The sequence below is a fragment of the Geotrypetes seraphini genome, chromosome 4 (assembly GCF_902459505.1).
Source record: "Geotrypetes seraphini chromosome 4, aGeoSer1.1, whole genome shotgun sequence".
Taxonomy (NCBI): domain Eukaryota; kingdom Metazoa; phylum Chordata; class Amphibia; order Gymnophiona; family Dermophiidae; genus Geotrypetes; species Geotrypetes seraphini.
Window position 1 is genome coordinate 103,788,515 of NC_047087.1, and position 17,136 is coordinate 103,805,650.

General features: G+C 42.2%; 1 protein-coding gene across 5 annotated transcripts in view; it reads left to right on the forward strand.

Moving 5' to 3' along the window:
* Window positions 1-1,138: 1,138 nt before the first annotated feature.
* The window catches only part of NR1I2 (nuclear receptor subfamily 1 group I member 2), a 60,789-nt gene continuing 44,791 nt past the window's right edge, over window positions 1,139-17,136 (forward strand). For 2 of the 5 annotated variants that reach the window (XM_033940901.1, XM_033940906.1), the window contains exons 1-2: window positions 1,305-1,443; window positions 11,995-12,230. In XM_033940901.1, the coding sequence (XP_033796792.1) occupies window positions 12,046-12,230 (185 nt within the window). In that variant the 5' untranslated portion in view covers window positions 1,305-1,443; window positions 11,995-12,045. The other 3 variants (XM_033940902.1, XM_033940904.1, XM_033940903.1) reach the window with 3 other exon arrangements.

Sequence of the window (17,136 nt, forward strand, 5' to 3'; positions counted from 1 at the left end):
TCCAATGTCGGTCCTCGAGGGCCGCAGTCCAGTCGGATTTTCAGGATTTCCCCAATTAATATACATGAGGTCTATTTGCATGCACTGCTTTCATTGTATGCTAATAGATCTCATGCATATTCATAGGGGAAATCCTGAAAACCCGACTGGATTGCGGCCCTCGAGGACCGACATTGGACACCCTGGCTTAACCACCTTTGAAACCACTTTTGTCTGAGGCTTTTTCCTTAGTTTTAAAATCGCCATTAAGCCTGTACTGTTCTGATATTTTACCACTCAACATTTTGTATCTTTCATAGTGAAAGTGTGTTTATATATTACTGTTGACTTTTCACAATATCTGAGTCTTTTATGGGGATACAAAAAGCTAACATAAGGGCAGCTACAAGCAGGCTGAACCCCTATCCCACAACCTGTTCTCCTCCCAATTCTGGGTATCCCCTCTGTTCCTCAGGAGTGGGGGGAAGGAGAGTCCCAAGTCAGAAATCTCTCTCCCTCGTTAAGTCTGACATTTCTCCTTCCCTCTCTCCCCCAAGTATGACATCTCCCTTATGCCCCCCCCCCCCAGTGCACCTGTCCCCACTGCCCTCTCTAAATTCCATCTCTCCTGCTCTTCCCATCCTTTTGCCCTACCCTCCTTGTCCATATCTCCCTCTTCGCTCTCCCCCTTCCCTCCCATTATCCAATCTCCTTCTGAGATCTCTCCCTTCTTCTCTTTTTTTTTTTTTTGTAACCCCACCCGCCCTGCCGTCTGGCATCTCCCCCTTCTTCATCCTCCTTCCCCAAATCTACCTTCCCTTGTTTCGCAAAAGTCGGCGCGGCAGCAGTGGATCTCCTTACACTGCCCTGCGCCAGCATCGGCCTCTTCTCTCTACTGCGACCCGCCTACGAGGAAACAAGTTAGGTCAGGCAGAGAGAAGAGAGAGCTTGGGGATCGCCGCCACCGCCTTTTGGAAAACAAGGAAGGTAAGTAAATTCGAGGGAAGAAGGTAAGCCTGCATTGGTGAAGATCACAGAGAGACTTTGCTAGGCCTGCCTCGCTTGCCAGCTCTGAAGGAGCTAACTTATTCTAACCCAAGAGAGCTGTTTGGTAAAAGCCTGGATCACCTTCAAGCCTCACTTACTTTCGACTTTGCCTCTGATTGGCCATCACCACTCTCCGCCTCCAGCGCTCTAGCTCCGCCTATTAGAGCCTTCCCCTGGCAGAGTGACAGGTGCTGCATCTGAGCCGTGCTAAGTGGGAGGAGCGCTGTCGAGTATCAGCGGCCCAAATCCCCAGCTCTTGGGAAGCAGCACCCAGGACAGTGTGTCCCAAATCCCAGTCGCTGTTGAAAAACCGGTACGCACTTTTATTTTTTGGGGGGGGGTTCAATGGCTTTCAGGGGACGGCGGAGTTGTCAGTGGTTATTGGAGTCCCTTTGGAGAACTGCTTAACTTTCGCAGGTAAGCCGAATTCTCTGGGTGAATTTCTCCGGGGAGGGGATTCCAGTGCCTGTGGGAGACTGAAAAATGCGTGGCATCCAGGAAGTCTTACAAAGTGATGTGCGTAGGAGCTTTAAGGTTCCGTGCGACGCAAAGTAGGTGCAGATCCGGAGGAGGGAACGGTAAGTTGAGGTGCATATGAAGGGGCTAAAGGTAATAGACGGATTTGCAGGATCCTCTGGATTACTTAAAAATCCAGAGTATCCTGAAAATACCGCATAATCAATATTGCCAAAAATAGTAAGTGGGCTGTATAAAGAGTGGAGATACATATATAGTCTGCACACGATAAACAAAAGCTGTTTTCATGTAAACAGCTTTTGTGAATACCGGGGACAGTGAGGTAGTGTAAATAATAAATATGCCAGAGGCCATTTCCTTGTGGAAAAACAGTTCTTAGAACTGGTGGTCTGCTATAGATTTGCTCTAAGGTCATTTATTTTATCTAAAAACATTGATATATTATAAAACTTGATTTCTGTAATGCATTGCTTTTAGGTATCATAAAATACAGAGTGAAAGCTCTGCAGGTTGTGCAAAACACTGCAGCGTGATTGATTTCTGGGGTACCTAGATATGAGCATATTTCGCCAGGGTTAAAACCACTACACTGGTTACCAATGGAGTTTAGGATTGAATATAAAGTGTTTGATGCACAATTGTCAAAAATCTACAGCACATCACCTTGGCATTTAACACATGCACTGAGGAAGTACCTGTCAACAAGTTCTTTCAAGATCTGAAACAGCGAAGTGATTGTCCATCGAGTCGCAGTCCATGATTGTGGCCAGGTCATTTGAGATTATTATGCAGGGAGTTAAAATCTAAGGAATTGAAAACATACGTATTTGTACAAGCTTTTTTTTTTCTAGAGCGAAATGTTGTGAAATATTCCTTTTTGATCGAAATGTCTGAAATTTTAGAAGAGGGAATGATGTGGTAGTGTTACTTGTTGCAGTTTGTTTTGTTGTGAAGATTATGTGAACTATTCTGTTGGTTTTATTGTAATCCGCCTAAGTAGACAGAAAATAAATTTTTGAAATAAATAAATATATAAGTAGTAGAAAGTGCTTCATGCCAGCTCAGTGCAGCGAGGGCATAAATGTAATAGGGACAGAATTGTTTGTCTTTTTAAAGGAAGGGTACAAAGTGCTCTGCAGTCATGTGATTAGTTAAAGGCAACAGCACATATAAATGAAAATACATTTTTCCCCCCCAGTTCTCAATCAGCTCTCAGCTTTTATTTACATAATGGCATACCAGTACAGGATTCACTTTGTCGTAACGTACCACTGCCATCCTTTTCGTCAACCTGGTTATGGTGGTGTCTCTAGACAGAAATATTTGGGGTAGCAAAGTGGGGGCAAGTCAAAGCAACATTTCTGCATATCCTGCCGACCACGTTACCCCTCTCCAACTCTCTTTTTTTAAAAAAATTAGCAATGCAAGACACTATAGTCTTATTTTTATAAAGAAATCCTCTGTCTTTCCAGCTAGTTTTAACAGGTAAAACAACCATTGTAATTGATAACACCGTTCAATAAATTCTGTGTGGGAGTGTGTCTACAGTACATTCTCTGCAGAATTGAACAGAATACCAATATAGATTCTGCACCACCTGTCCCATATCATAGACTCCATATTCCTCAACAATCCCCATCGCATAAAAAGTTATGATAATCACCTCAGGAGTAGCACATGCGCCTTCTATGGCCAGACATTTTGATTAAATCAATTGGGTTTTTGTTTGTGTGGCGACTCTACAGGTGATTGAGGCCAGCAGCGTGCCTGATTTTAAGGCCAAATGGGAGGGTCATTGGGGTGGGCAGACTAGAAGGGCCGTGGCCTTTATCTGCCGTCTATTTCTATGTTTCTATGATGTGGAAACCCCTAGTCTTGAACAGTTTATTTATTTATTTAATTTATTATCCGCTTATAAAAATTAATTACAATAAAATTAATTACAATAAAAGCATTCATAATCATAAAATGAACAAAAAACATTTATCTAATCTTAAACCAAGGGCCTGCTTTTAAATAGGTGCCAGACACTCTGCAAAATAACACAAAATCCTGCAAAGGCACATTCAAAACTAAATAGCAAATTTACCAAAACATGACGGCCCTAAACCACCTATGAAAACAGTATTACACTGGTTTCCTGAAGCACCAATATACCTGTTGCGGGAAAGCTAGACTTCTACACAGGCACCACATGTTAAGAACATAAGAATAGCCTTACTGGGTCAGACCAATGGTCCATCAAACCTAGTAGCCCATTTTCATGGTGGCCAATCCAGGTCACTAGTACCTGGCCAAAACCCAAGGAGTAGCGATATTCCATGCTACCGATCCAGGGCAAGCAGTGGCTTCCACCATGTCTTTCTCAATAACAGACTATGGACTTTTCCTCCAGGAATTTGTCCAAACCTTTCTTAAAACCAGAATTCTTCACCTCAGTCAGATGCAGAACACAGCAGACCCTCACCTGATATAGAATAAGGAACTACAAAAAAAACCATGCAGATAAAACCTGAAACAGACGCCCTCCCCTCTGCCCAAGAAAGCCAGACCCTTATCAGCAGTGCAATACTGATAAAAGAGAAACGGGAATTCATTTTCTCCTGTACTTTACAAAATTCAAAACAAATAGAAAAGACATACATTTTCCAAAGTGCACATTCCAGCCTGTAAAAAGTATTAAATAATAATTTTCTTTTCTACCTTTTGTCTGGGCATTTTGGGCCTGATTCTGTATAGAACGCCTACAGTGGAGGAGGCCTAACTTTGGAATCTGCACTCAACTTTTTTTTTTTTTTTTTTTAATTGACCATGCCAGTTTTTAGCCAATTAAAAAAAAAATAAAAAAAATTTACAATTAAGAGTTCAGCACAGAACTCTTAGGATGTCTAGTAACGCCTGTCTGAAAAGTAGGCATGGTTAAGGGTGGAGAATAGGTGTGGTTGACAGGAGTCACTAGGCATTCGAGTTAAGTGCCGGTAAATTAGGCCAAGTAAAACAGGTGTCACCTCTAGGACATCTAGTAACACTTAAGCGTTGCTAGGCAGAATTCAGTACAGGATGCCTAGCAGTTGATTGACAACTGTGCCAAGCGGCACCTGCAATGTAGATGTTTTCTAGGTGCTGTTTATAGAATCTGGCTCTTTATTTCTATCGAGGCAGGTCTCGGTCTTTTTCCCACTTTTGTCTGTCTTCTCCAAGTTCGGCTTTCTATTTCTTCCCCCACCCCCTCCTCTCTTGTCTTCTCCTTCTCTACATCTGTCTGCCATTGATCATGGTTTTTATGTTTTCTCTATGGGGTTTTTTTTAATTCTTTTTATTTATTCAATTGAATTTCAAACAAGCAATTCACATACTTGTATACAGATTTACAAACATTATTTTAAAGAAAATTTATAAACCCAATTCCAGTTAACTCAGTGATTTAGGTTATTCCTTTAATTTAACCTATTTAGTCCACCATATATTGAGAGAGATTTTAGTAAAATATTAATAAATGAAACAAATCTTATCTAACCTAAGAATAGGCACTTATCTGCAGTACTACAGCCATTCATGACAAGTTAAACATTATCAGCTGTGGGCACTACTTGCTCTTTTGATTCTATAAATCCTAACAGTTGTTTAGGTTCAAAGAATAGGTAACTCTTATTCTGATGGGAAACAAAACATATTACAGGAAATTTCAACAAAAAATTTGCTCCCAGGGCTAGGACTCTTGGCCTCAATGCCAAGAACTCCATTCTACACCTCTGAGATCTTAAAGACATATCTGGAAATATTCGAACATTGGAACCTAAACACTGATCATTTATATGACGAAAATAGAGACATAATACATATTCTCTGTCACTTTCCAAAGCAAGGGTTATTAGCAAGGTTTTCCTTTCCATTATGACCTCTAAAGAGTTTTCCAGAAAAGTTGTTAAGTTAATATCCTCTTTATTTGCCCCTTGAATCTCATTTGGAGTAGACATTTCCACAGTTCTACTCCAAATGTGGAAAAGAAACCTGTTTTCTCTGTGTTTATATCGGGTCATTTGATTTTACCTAATTCTCCCTTACTCTCCTCATTTTCACCTCTTATCTACTTACCAGCTTTTTCCCCTCTCCAGGACACCTGTTGCCCCTCAGTTTCTCTCTTTCCTCAGTCTCCTATTCCCTCCTCAAACCTTTACTAACTTCCCAATTCTCCTCTCCAACCTCTGTACTCACCCTCTCAGCCCTCACCTAACCTCTACTGCTTCTCATCCCCTCATCAGTCCAGATCCATCACTGTCTCTCCTTCCTTCTCTCGCCTCCGGTTATTCTTCTATATTACGCTCTGCCCTATTTTCTACTACCTCTCATTCACCATCTTTTTAACCCCATATCCATCCTCACTCAATCACTTCAAATACCAATCCCTAGTAACCCATCCTTTTTCAATGTCTTTTATCCTCTATCTAGTCTTCCAAGCCATTCATACTGTCTCGGAGCCAGATTCTCTAAGCTCCGACACCATGGTTAAAAAAAAAAAAAATACAGTTACTGACAATTTTCATCACAATAGCATGCAGATTATATGCATGTTATTTGTGCAGAGAATCGTCTGTCTGTAAAGGAGATGAGGAACTGTGTCTGGTGCTTGCTCAAAAGAGCAATTGCTAGCGCAGCTCCTCCTCCTGCCTTGTCTTGCCTGCAAAACAAAAAAAGCACCGGCAAGCAAGGAGAGCAGGGGCTGCTTTTTTTAATGGGCGCAGCCGTTGTGCATGCACAGTACACACGCAAGAGCTGTGTCTATAACCCCTTCCAGTGCTGGAAGCCCCCCACACCCCTACATTGGGGAACTTTCGTTTTTTTGAAAGATCAGTAGGAGGGATACACACTCCCTCCTGTCACAGGGTCAGAGACCCCCTACTGGGGGAACCCCCTGACAACCCCCACCATACCAAGCCCCCAAGATGAAACCCTGGTGGTCCAGTGGACCGTCCCCCCAACCCCCTCTAACACCTCCCCCAGTACTTTTTTAGAAGACTGGAAGGAGGGATAGAAACATGATGGCAGATAAAGGCCAAATGGCCCATCCATAGTAACCATTATCTCTTTCTCTCTCCCAGAGATCCCACATGCCTATCCCAGGCCCTTTTGAATTCAGACACAGTCTCTGTTTCCACCACCTCTTCCGTGAGACTGTTCCATGTATCTACCACCCTTTCTGTAAAAAAGTATTTCTTTTTTTCCTTAGATGCTTACTCCCTCCTGCCAGCAGGCCTGCCTCTTCAAAATGATGGAACTACCCCTTCCCAGTTCATCCTAGGATGCACTGGGAGGGGCCTAAAGCCATGATTGGCCCAGGTGCCTAAGGCCCCTCCCCCTAGTGGCCGTGGGAGGGGCCTTAGGCCCCTGGGGCAATCATGGCTTTAGGCCCCTCCCAGTGCATTCCAGGGGTGCACCGGGAAGGGGGCCTGAGGCCCCTCCCAAGGCCACTAGGGTGAGGGGGTTTTGTCACCTTCCAGTGCATCCCAGGAAGGGTAAGGCCTACAATTTTGAAGAGGTGGGCCTGCCAGCAGGAGGAAGTGAGCATCTCTCCTGCCAGTGTTCTAAAAAATGTACGGAGGGGTTGGAGGATGGGACGGCCCACTAGACCTCCAGGGTTTTGTCTTGAGGACTTGGTGCAATGGGAGTTGTCGGGTGGGGGAGCTTGCTAGAAAGTGCAGAAAAGACCAAGGTTAGCCGTTTTGATAATTGGGAGGTAAAATACGTGCATTTAACAATGGTTTAGCGCCATAGTTAAATGCAGGGTGACTTTAGAGAATCTGGGCATCAGTCTTTTCCCTACATGTCATCCCCTTTCTCTTACCCCTTCCCCTTCACACTTCACTCATTCTCCCAACCTATCACCTCCCATACCTACCAATTGCCAGGTCCTTCTAGAAGTCATTTGATTGTTAGCGGTATAGAAGAATAAAGTTATTATTACTATCCCTTTGAATTAAGAACATAAGAATTGCCATACAGGGAAAGACCGAAGGTCTATCAAGCCCAGTATCCTGTTTCCAACAGTGCCCAACCCAGGTCCTAAGTACCTAGCTAGATCCCAAGTAGTAAAACAAGTTTTATGCTGCTTATCCTAGGAATAAGCAGTAGATTTCCCCAAACCATCTCAATAATCTAATCTAATCTTCTATTTCTGTGTTGTGCGTATCTATGCAGGCTCAAGGCGACTTACAAAGAGAAGAGAGGGGAAAAAAGAGAGGGGCAGGGAGTGGAGGGAGGGAAAGAGAGAGGGGGGATGTTTAGGCAGGAAAGAGGAGGGAGGAAAATCTGAGTGTTCAGTTTTTTCCAGAATGTGGTATAGTTGGGTTCCGTTCTGGTCGTTTCAGTGAGGTCGTTCCCAGGTTTTTACTCCTAGGAAGGTTAGCATAATAATAGTCTATGGATTTCCTTTTTAGGAAATGATCCAAACCTTTATAAAACCATGCTTAGCTAATTGATTTCACCACATTCTCCGGCAATGAATTCCAGTTTAATTACATGTTGTGTGGTTTGTTTTAAATCTACTACTTAGTAGTTTCTTCATATGCCCCCTAGTCCTAGTATTTATGGAAAGAGTAAACAAGCAATTCACATCTACCTTTTCTACTTCACTTAGTATTTTACAAACCTCTATCATTAGCACCCTAGCTGCTTTAGCTTTTCCTCATAGGGAAGTCGTCCCATCCCTTTTTTTCATTTTTGTTGCCTTTTCTAATTCCACTACATCTTTTTTGAGAGATACAAGGGCATTATAACATTTTCATCTTTGTTTTCCATTCCTTTCCTGTTAATTCCTAAAATTCTATTTGCTTTCTTAGCCGCCGCCGCACATTGATCTCAACGATGACACCTAGATCCTTTTCCTGGGCAGTGACTACTAACGTGGAACCCTGCATCAGGTAGCTATAGTTCGGGTTCCTCTTTCCCACATGCATCACATTGCACTTGCTCACATTAAATGTTATCTGCCATTTTGATGTTCAGTCTCACAAGGTCTCTTGCGGTTTAACAACTTTGAACAACTAGCACAAAACCGATTTCTTTTTAGATTCGCAATTCATTAAGGGCTCGTTTTTACTAAGGTGCACATAGCGTTTTTAGCGCACGCAGGAAATTACCGCGTGCTACACCATGTGCTACACTTCTAGAACTAACGCCATCTCAATGCTGGCATTAAGGTCTAGCGTGCAGGGCAATGTAGCACGCGCTATTCCACGCGTTAAAGCCCTAACGCGGCTTAGTAAAAGGAGCCCTAAGTTGCTAGGACTCGAGCATGAGTGGATGGCACCTAACAACAAGAAGTTAGGCACCTAACTTAAGTTGAAAATGCCATTAGAAAACAAAAAAGCTCCTTTTTTAAAAATTGAGTTTAAACATTATTATTACACATAATAACCAGGAAAGGATATTACAGACAAATCAATCAAAAAATCAAATTCATAATTACACGATAACCTCTAGTCCACATCATGGGGGAGTGGCCTGTTCAGCAAGGAAATAAAAAGCATAGGGCTCCTTTAACTAAGCTGCGTTAGCGTTTTTAGCACACGCAGCATTTTAGCACGCGCTAAACCCGCACTGCGCGGCTAGAACTAATGCCAGCTCAATGCTGGCATTAGCGTCTAGCGCATGCGGCAATATAGCGTGCGCTATTCCGTGCATTAATGCCCTAACGCGGCTTAGTGAAAGGAGCCCATAATCATGATTGAAGAAATCAACTATCAATGGTGCTTAAATTTCTTTTTGAGCTCCTATCCCAGGGGTAGGGAACTCTGGTTCTCGAGAACCATATTCCAGTTGGGTTTTCAGGATTTCCCCAATGAATATGCATGAGATCTATTTGCATGCACTGCTTTCAATGCAGGCCACTCCCCCATGATGTGGACTAGAGGTTATCGTGTAATTATGAATTTAATTTTTGATTGATTTGTCTGTAATATCCTTTCCTGGTTATTATGTGTAATAATAATGTTTAAACTCAATTTAAAATTTTTTATTAATCATCTGTATGGCAATCCCTGTCATAATAATCAAAAGTCTGCATTTATATCTGTCCAATGGAGGTTTAGCATACAATAATGTTCCGCAAATAACCACCTCATAGGACAACGGAATCCTAGTTCCCAGTATCGTATTAATCTGTCCCCATATCATCCACATTTTCTAATTTATGTACTACTTCTTCAGAAAATTTTACATTCCGATTTACTACTGACTTCAATAGCCCCTCCACTCTAGTACTGATCGCCCACAAATCTTTTAAGGAAACATCTTGAGGCTCTTCCTGGCGCTCCTGTGCAAGTAAAGCCTCATCTTGAAGAGATAAGGCCTTAGGCATCTCTCCCCAAAACCAATAGGGAAGATGCCTATTGCACAGGATAGCCTGTCTGAAGAGAAATAGACCCACTCATTGGGTCCCTACCTCCAGATATATTTGGAGGAGGAGATGGAGTACGCTCTAAAGGGCTGAATGATGCCCCCGAGAAAGAATCAGTGTTCACATTTTGACCAGTCACACTAGTTGGTACAAGGTGTCTAACCATGGGGCCAGATAAGATAGGCGTGGAGACTTTAGCCTTCACTTTTCTCTTCCCCATTGAAAGAAAAAGAAAAATAATAAGTTCAGACTTATCTTCAATTTAAAGATTCCTTGTATCTCCTGTGTCTCCAAAGGGGCTCCTGGGCACGCCCCTCTGGCCGCGTGCCGCAATAGAAGCTCGCTTTTCACCCGCAGGTCAAAGGCCCCGATAATGTAGGGGTGTCTGTCTCCGCGGGGAGATGACCCACAGGGAAACGGCACCCGAAATCACATCCTCTATGATGTTAAGCAGAGCACTGAACTCTCCAGCAGGTAGGAATTTTTTTTTCACTCAAAGAATAGTTAAGCTCTGGAATGTATTGCCAGAGGTTGTGGTAAGAGCGGATTGCGTAGCTGGTTTTAAGAAAGGTTTGGACAAGTTTCTGGAGGAAAAGTCCATAGTCTGTTATTGAGAAAGACATGGGAGAAACCACTGGTTGCCCAGGATCAGTAGTATAGAATATTGCTTCTCCTTGGGTTTTGTCCAGGCACTAGTGACCTGGATTGGCCACCGTGAGAATGGGCTACTGGGCTTGATGGACCATTGGTGTGACCCAGTAAGGCTGTTCTTATGTACTCTAAATATTTTCCCTGTCTGTCCTGGCGGGCTCATTAACTATGGTATTTGTGCCCAGGGTCAATAGAATTGAACCTGCAACCTCAGGATGCTGAGTCAGCAGCACTAACCACTAGGTAACTCTTCTACTTCATGTATATACTTGTATACTGTATAATATAATTTGTTTCTTTATATTTCTTTGACTTCATTGTGTTCTTTAATAGCATGGTTCGAGCTGCCTCTTCCCCTGTTCAGGTAAGCTGGAGACTTGAACATCGAGGCCAAAAGAATTGCCAGAATGGATTCTCTTTCCCACATGATTGGGCTAGAGACTCCGTTCCGTTAATTCAAATAACAGACGAGGAAAAGCCATGTAAAAACAAATGTTTTATTGACAACAAAAACAAAGCAAACAGATTTATACCCTATGTGACATTATTTGTAGTAATTATCATTCTTTAGAATACCATGGCACAGATGATCACATGACTTCCTTTCCAAAAATGCCTTATGTCAATGTTAACATTAAAAGTCCATTCTGTTAAGTTTTTTTAGTGGCAGTGTTTCACTTTTCTTCCTAAATCATTTTTGATCTTTGACCTTTCCAAATATCAATCATGTCAGTAAAAAGCCCTACTTCCTGCAGACACATCTTAACTTCTGTATGACCTTCAAAGTAGTATTGTATTTTCTAATCTATAAGAAACAGATTCTCTGTAAAACACCCAAATTTCCTGTTCCTCTGAGAACCTTATCCCCATGGATCCATGTGAAGAATGGTACATAAATCTATGTCTCTTAAGAGTCACAAAATCAACCTTCTGAACTTCCTAGCATTAGCTGAAATGTAGAATCAGCAATTTAAACCTTTCAATCCTTAATTACAATTGCCTCAGACTGTGTCACTATAGATCCATCTGAGTCCCAAATCTTTAATAGACACCTTATTTTAATTCATTCTCAACCTCAATTTTCTGTGACACCTTATCCATCGCACCTGTAAGTTTCAGAAATTCCTCAACACCCCTCACCTTTTTTCAGGGCTAGGGAAGAATTGTTGTTGTTTCTTCTCATATTTTGGGCTTTCTTCCCACTTTTGGTTTTTTTTTTTTTTTTTTTTTTACACCTTTGATACTACACACCACTGGCTGCTACTTACCTGCTATTACTGTGGCTAGCTTTGCTTATTACAATACCTTGTTCAGTTTTCATGTTTTATGTCACATAGATTCTTTTTCCATTGCACACCATTAATTTGGGGTGTCAAAGGACATTCTTGATTACCAGAAAAATTATAATTTACATGTTAACCCTCCCCTTCCTTTTTGCCTTGTAGCTTTGACAGGGAGAAACAGTGAGCTGGGCTGCAGAGGACCAGAACTCAATCATGTTGAATTTTACGGACACTCTTCTCCCAGAGGGAGAGGAAGAAGAGGAGGCCTCTCTGAGCTGTGACACCGGCATAGATAAGGTGGAGGATGCAGAGTCCAAAGTTTGCCGTGTGTGTGGTGACAAGGCTACAGGATATCACTTCAATGTCATGACATGTGAAGGGTGTAAGGGCTTCTTCAGGTACATGCCACATCATCTCCAGCTGTTTTCCATTAAAGGGGTAATTTTTAATAGATGTTTGGGAAGAAATGGCCTCGTTTAAAATGCACACACAAATTATAAGGTTTTGAACTCAAGTTGAGTGGAGGCATTCTTTGGGAGTGGAGCTTGGAAATAAGTTGGCCTTTACATGTATATTATAGGGGGGGATAGTTTGTGAATATTAAATTGTAAGTATGACTGCATACATGCACTTTCTATGGGGTAATTTTCAAAGGAAAAGTATGTATATACTTTCCTTTTGAAAACTGGTATAATTTATGTAACTTAGTGACAGGGTTCTGGTAGTGCATTTAGAAAGTCCATGTTTGTCAAGTCCTTTTCTGTGTTTTTGAAGTGTCTGATTGTTTTCATTATGGAAAATTCCACTGCTTTATATGGTTCTGAAATTCCATTTTATGTGCCTGACCATAAATAATGTTGTTTCAGTGGTCTGATCCATGAGGTTTCTGCTTTGCTCTTTTCTGTGGTGTGTTTATCTTATTATAATACCTATTTCTTGTGCAATGTGTCTAGTGATCCTGAACGCTAGGGTCTAGTATCTGAACTTGCAAGTTGCTTACAGCAAACTGTCAATCTTGCTTTCACTCCACCTTCTTCCCAGGGAGCTGCTTCTGCCCCTCAGTTGGTTTTCTGTAAGCCAGTTCCTTAGAATCGATTTGATATGCTCTGTGGTTTTATTATTTTGGGGTATGTTTTCTTGGTGTTCTTTGGAGGCTCAGTGCTTGGAGGTTCCCACTTGTTGAGTCCTCTGCCTGGGAGAAGATGCAGAGGTGTATGGGGGAAGTCTCTGCTAGCAGGATTGACTCTTGGAGATACCTAGCTAGCTTATTTTTATATTTATGAGCTCTAGGGCCATCCCCTGACTGGCTGCTCACATCCCTGATTTAATCAGGAGCTTGAGCTTAGGCTGTTTGGCTCCTTCATGGCTCGGCCTGGACTAACAGTGGGCCAGCTGTGTGGTATCCCTCTTTCATGATGTGGTTTTCCGGAGGTTGATATTCAGTCCGATCTCAGTCTGAGTAGCAGCCAGTGGGCCAGGTTCGTCCAGCGAATCTGAGAGGCAGATTTCTTCTCCTTTGATTCCAGCTGAAATCCTATGCTGATGCAGGCAGACACCACAAAGCACAGTTAGTAACACTATTGAAGCCTATGGGAAAATCGGGGGGGGGGGGGTGTCTCCAAAAGTTGAATGTGAGGGTTTCTGACCTCAGAGCCCAGGTCAGCCACCTCTAAAACCTCATTCCCTGTGATTATTTTCTTTGAGAGACGTCTCCAAGGGCTATTTTCGATGTGATTTTTCTGGCGGCGGCCATCTTGGATTTAAAAAAAAATCTTTTTTTTCTTTTGCCTCCATCTGCTTCAAAACCCTCAGTTTTGCTCATAATCAACTGGGATTGACTCCTTGGGCTTTTTTGCCCCTATATCATGCCAGGTTTGTAATGGATGGCCAGCTGAGGAACATCCATGTCCCACGTGTGTTGGAGCATGCAGGGGAGGGGGCAGGAGCCTCGGGCTCAGCCTCCAAGTCCTCTAGGACTGGTGATCTGCAGGAGATATGTTTCGAGGGAAAAAGATCCTTTCCAGGACCCTCTAAATCTGTATAGGCCAAGCATAGTCACGTGTGGGCACAGAGACCTGGAGGACTGGCGGGGGGTCCCTGCCGGGGAGACCTCCATTACAAGATTTCACCTTAGATTTTGTGAGCCTTATGTGGCATGTTTATTTGAACTGCCAAGTGTCTCCAGTTTCTGTTAGCAGCCCACCAATGGCAACGGGGCAGGGGTTCTCCCTTTGACAAGTGCCCCGACCAAACTAGGACACAGACTTGAACCAGGAGCTTCAGTCTGTCATGGACTGGGAGAATGGCAAGTTCAATTCCATGCCACTTTTATCCCAGGATAAAGTCTCCTGGACAGAGTCTGCTTCAGTGCAGGAGGACAGCAGTCCATGATACACCGACAAATTCGTGCAAGACAATTACGCAGAGACAATGCGCCCCGACAATTGCATGCCCCGACAAGTGTGCGCAATGACAATTGTGCGCACAATTGCGGTGGTAATGGCCCATAAGCGGAAGGCCCTGATTTGTTGACACTCGGGTCCCGTCCCTTGCCCGTAAGTGGAAGGCCTTGATTTGCTGACAGCAAATCAGGGCCTTCCACTTACGGGCAAGGGACGGGGACTGAGGAGTGTCAGCAAATCAGGGCCTTCGTGTTAGGGTAAGGTTTATATCATGATTAGGGTTCCCATAATCATGATATAAACCTTACCCTAACACTAGATAGCAAGTGAATCTTTAAAGTGTCTTTAAAGGGTCCCCCCACTCTTCAAAAAAGAGAGTTACTTTGTAACCCTCAAAAAGACAAAATAGTATCCACCGCCACAATTGTATGAACACGCAATTGTCGGTATGTGCACTTGTCCGTGAGCACATTTGTAAAAGAATGGAAGAATTTGGCTCTGGAGCTGCCATCAGCTGGGCAGAGAATGGCGGGTGAAGTCTTTTTTTTTTTTTTTTTTTGCGAGGGGGGGTGTTTGGGCGGATGCAGCTGTTGTGCAAGAGCACAACAGCCACCAGCAGCTCCAATGCTGCCAGAAAATTGCATTCGTAAAAGGGGGGAGGATGGGCATTCCCTTTACTGCATCACAAGGAGAGCTCATTAGAATACTAATGAGCTTCTTGTAATGCATTTGCATGGGGTTCTCGGGGGCTGCTACGAGGATCAGTAGCAGCCGCTGAGAACCCTTTTGAACATCAGGAGGAGAGTTTCTGTGCCAGTAGGATTGCTTTAATGAGTCTCACTGGCACAGAAAACCTTTTGAGCATCAGGGCCTGAGGATGTTGACACTGACATGCCATCCATCAGTTTCAAGTTTTATTAAAATTTAATAAAATTGCTTATCAGGATTTCTAAGCGAGTTACGCTAAAAAGATTCAGAGGTGAAAAAAATAACATAAATTTTACAGTACGGATAACAGAACTCGACTTAATTTGACTAAAGAGGAAATGCAAGGTTAGAGGGTATGAAATACAATCGTAAAAGAAAGAGAGAACATTTAAGGTAAGGACAATAGGACCAGGGCAAGACAGTGTTTCCTTGATTGATAATGGCCAGAGTCTAGAATTGAAGGTCATCATAGTGTGAACACTTCTTTAAACAGGTGACTTTTAAGTAGACCTTTAAAACGGTCGAGATTTTTTTTTTTTTTTTTGGTTCTCAGATTGGTGGAAAGCAAATTCCAATATTGCAGAGCGACAACAGCGAAGATGTCCTGGCATTTGGTACTAATTATTCTTAATGATGGAATAGTTAATCATTGATCTAAGTGTTTGGGACAGTTCATAAGGAATGAGAAGTTTATCACTAAATTGGGGGGGGGGGGGTTCTTTGTTATTAATCTTTTAAATGTTAATAGAGAAATTTTATAAGAAATCCTGTATTTTACTGGAAGCCAATGCGCCTTTTCCAACAGAGGGGTAACATGGTTATATTTTTTAGAATTTGTGATTAATTTTAATGACTGCATTTTGTTTTTATCTGAAGGCACCTGATTTCTTTTGAGTTCTTTCCCTTCTTGAGTACCGAAGCCAGTTTGCCCTTCCTTTTCCATACCATCCCAGTAAAAAAAAAAAATTATGGGAACAATTTTGAAAAAGAAAAATGAACATGTCATGTTTTGATGTTAGAGCAGGGGTGTCCAACCTGGGGCCCCGTGAAGTATTTTGTACGGCCCCGGTCGAGGGCGATGCAGTATTTTCCTCTACTGCCCCCGGGTGTTTACCGCCTTGCCGGCTCCCTCCTCTGTCTTGCTGCAGTGTTTGCGCGGCCCCAGAAAAATTTTTTTCGACCAATGCGGCCCATGGAAGCCAAAAGGTTGGACACCCCTGTGTTAGATCAAGTGTTCACTCCCAGCAGCCATCTTGCTCCCCCCCCCCATACACACACTCACACACATGTACGGTATGCCAAATTGTTACCATCAGAATTTTATTTTCAGTAAAGACTTTGTGTGAAGTGTGTGTGTTTTGTAGGTCCTAGCAAATATACTTGAAGAGCTAAGAAGTGAAACTTCCCTACTGCAGGAAGATGACCCCCCCCCCCTATGTCTGTCTGTCTTACAGAGGGGATAGTGGGTGGAGAGGATTGCATACACTATAAACGCTGCTCTGCTGTTCATGATCTTGTGGTGGTTTGCATTGCTTTTGATTGAAGAGAATCAGACAAAACAACAGAATTGGAGAGTATTACTTACCACTAGTACTATTTATCTTTTTTTTTTTTTTTTTATAAATCTTTATTCATTTTCAAATGTACAATAAGTGTATCAATATGCAAAGACAAATTAATCATGAATATATCACTTAATAAACATCAATATAATAAATAATATGCTATTATTACCCACCCTTCCCATAATATAATCACATACATTGTACAATATATAATAATAAAACAATAAAATTATCCCCCTCCCCCCTCATAATTGAACCTGTAATTTAAGAGAAAAAATGTCATCTAATCAGTACAATAATTTGTTAATGGCTCCCACACATCTTGAAATTTCCTAAAACATCCTCGCTGTATTGCAATAAATATTTCCATTTTATACATGTTACCCAAAATTATACAAAAATACCACTTATACTAGTGTTACACCCACATACACTTCTATTTTTATTTTTTTCAGTTTTCTTTTACTTTTTCTATTTTATCTTAATTTTTTATCTTAATTTTTTATCAACAATTTCAATAAACTTTTCTTTTCACTCAGGAAAAAGCCTCAGAGTAGGAGCCCACGCTCAGTCCAATCATAGACTTAACTTCCAGCGTGATTTTTTTGGCTCCGTGGTTCCAGTCATTG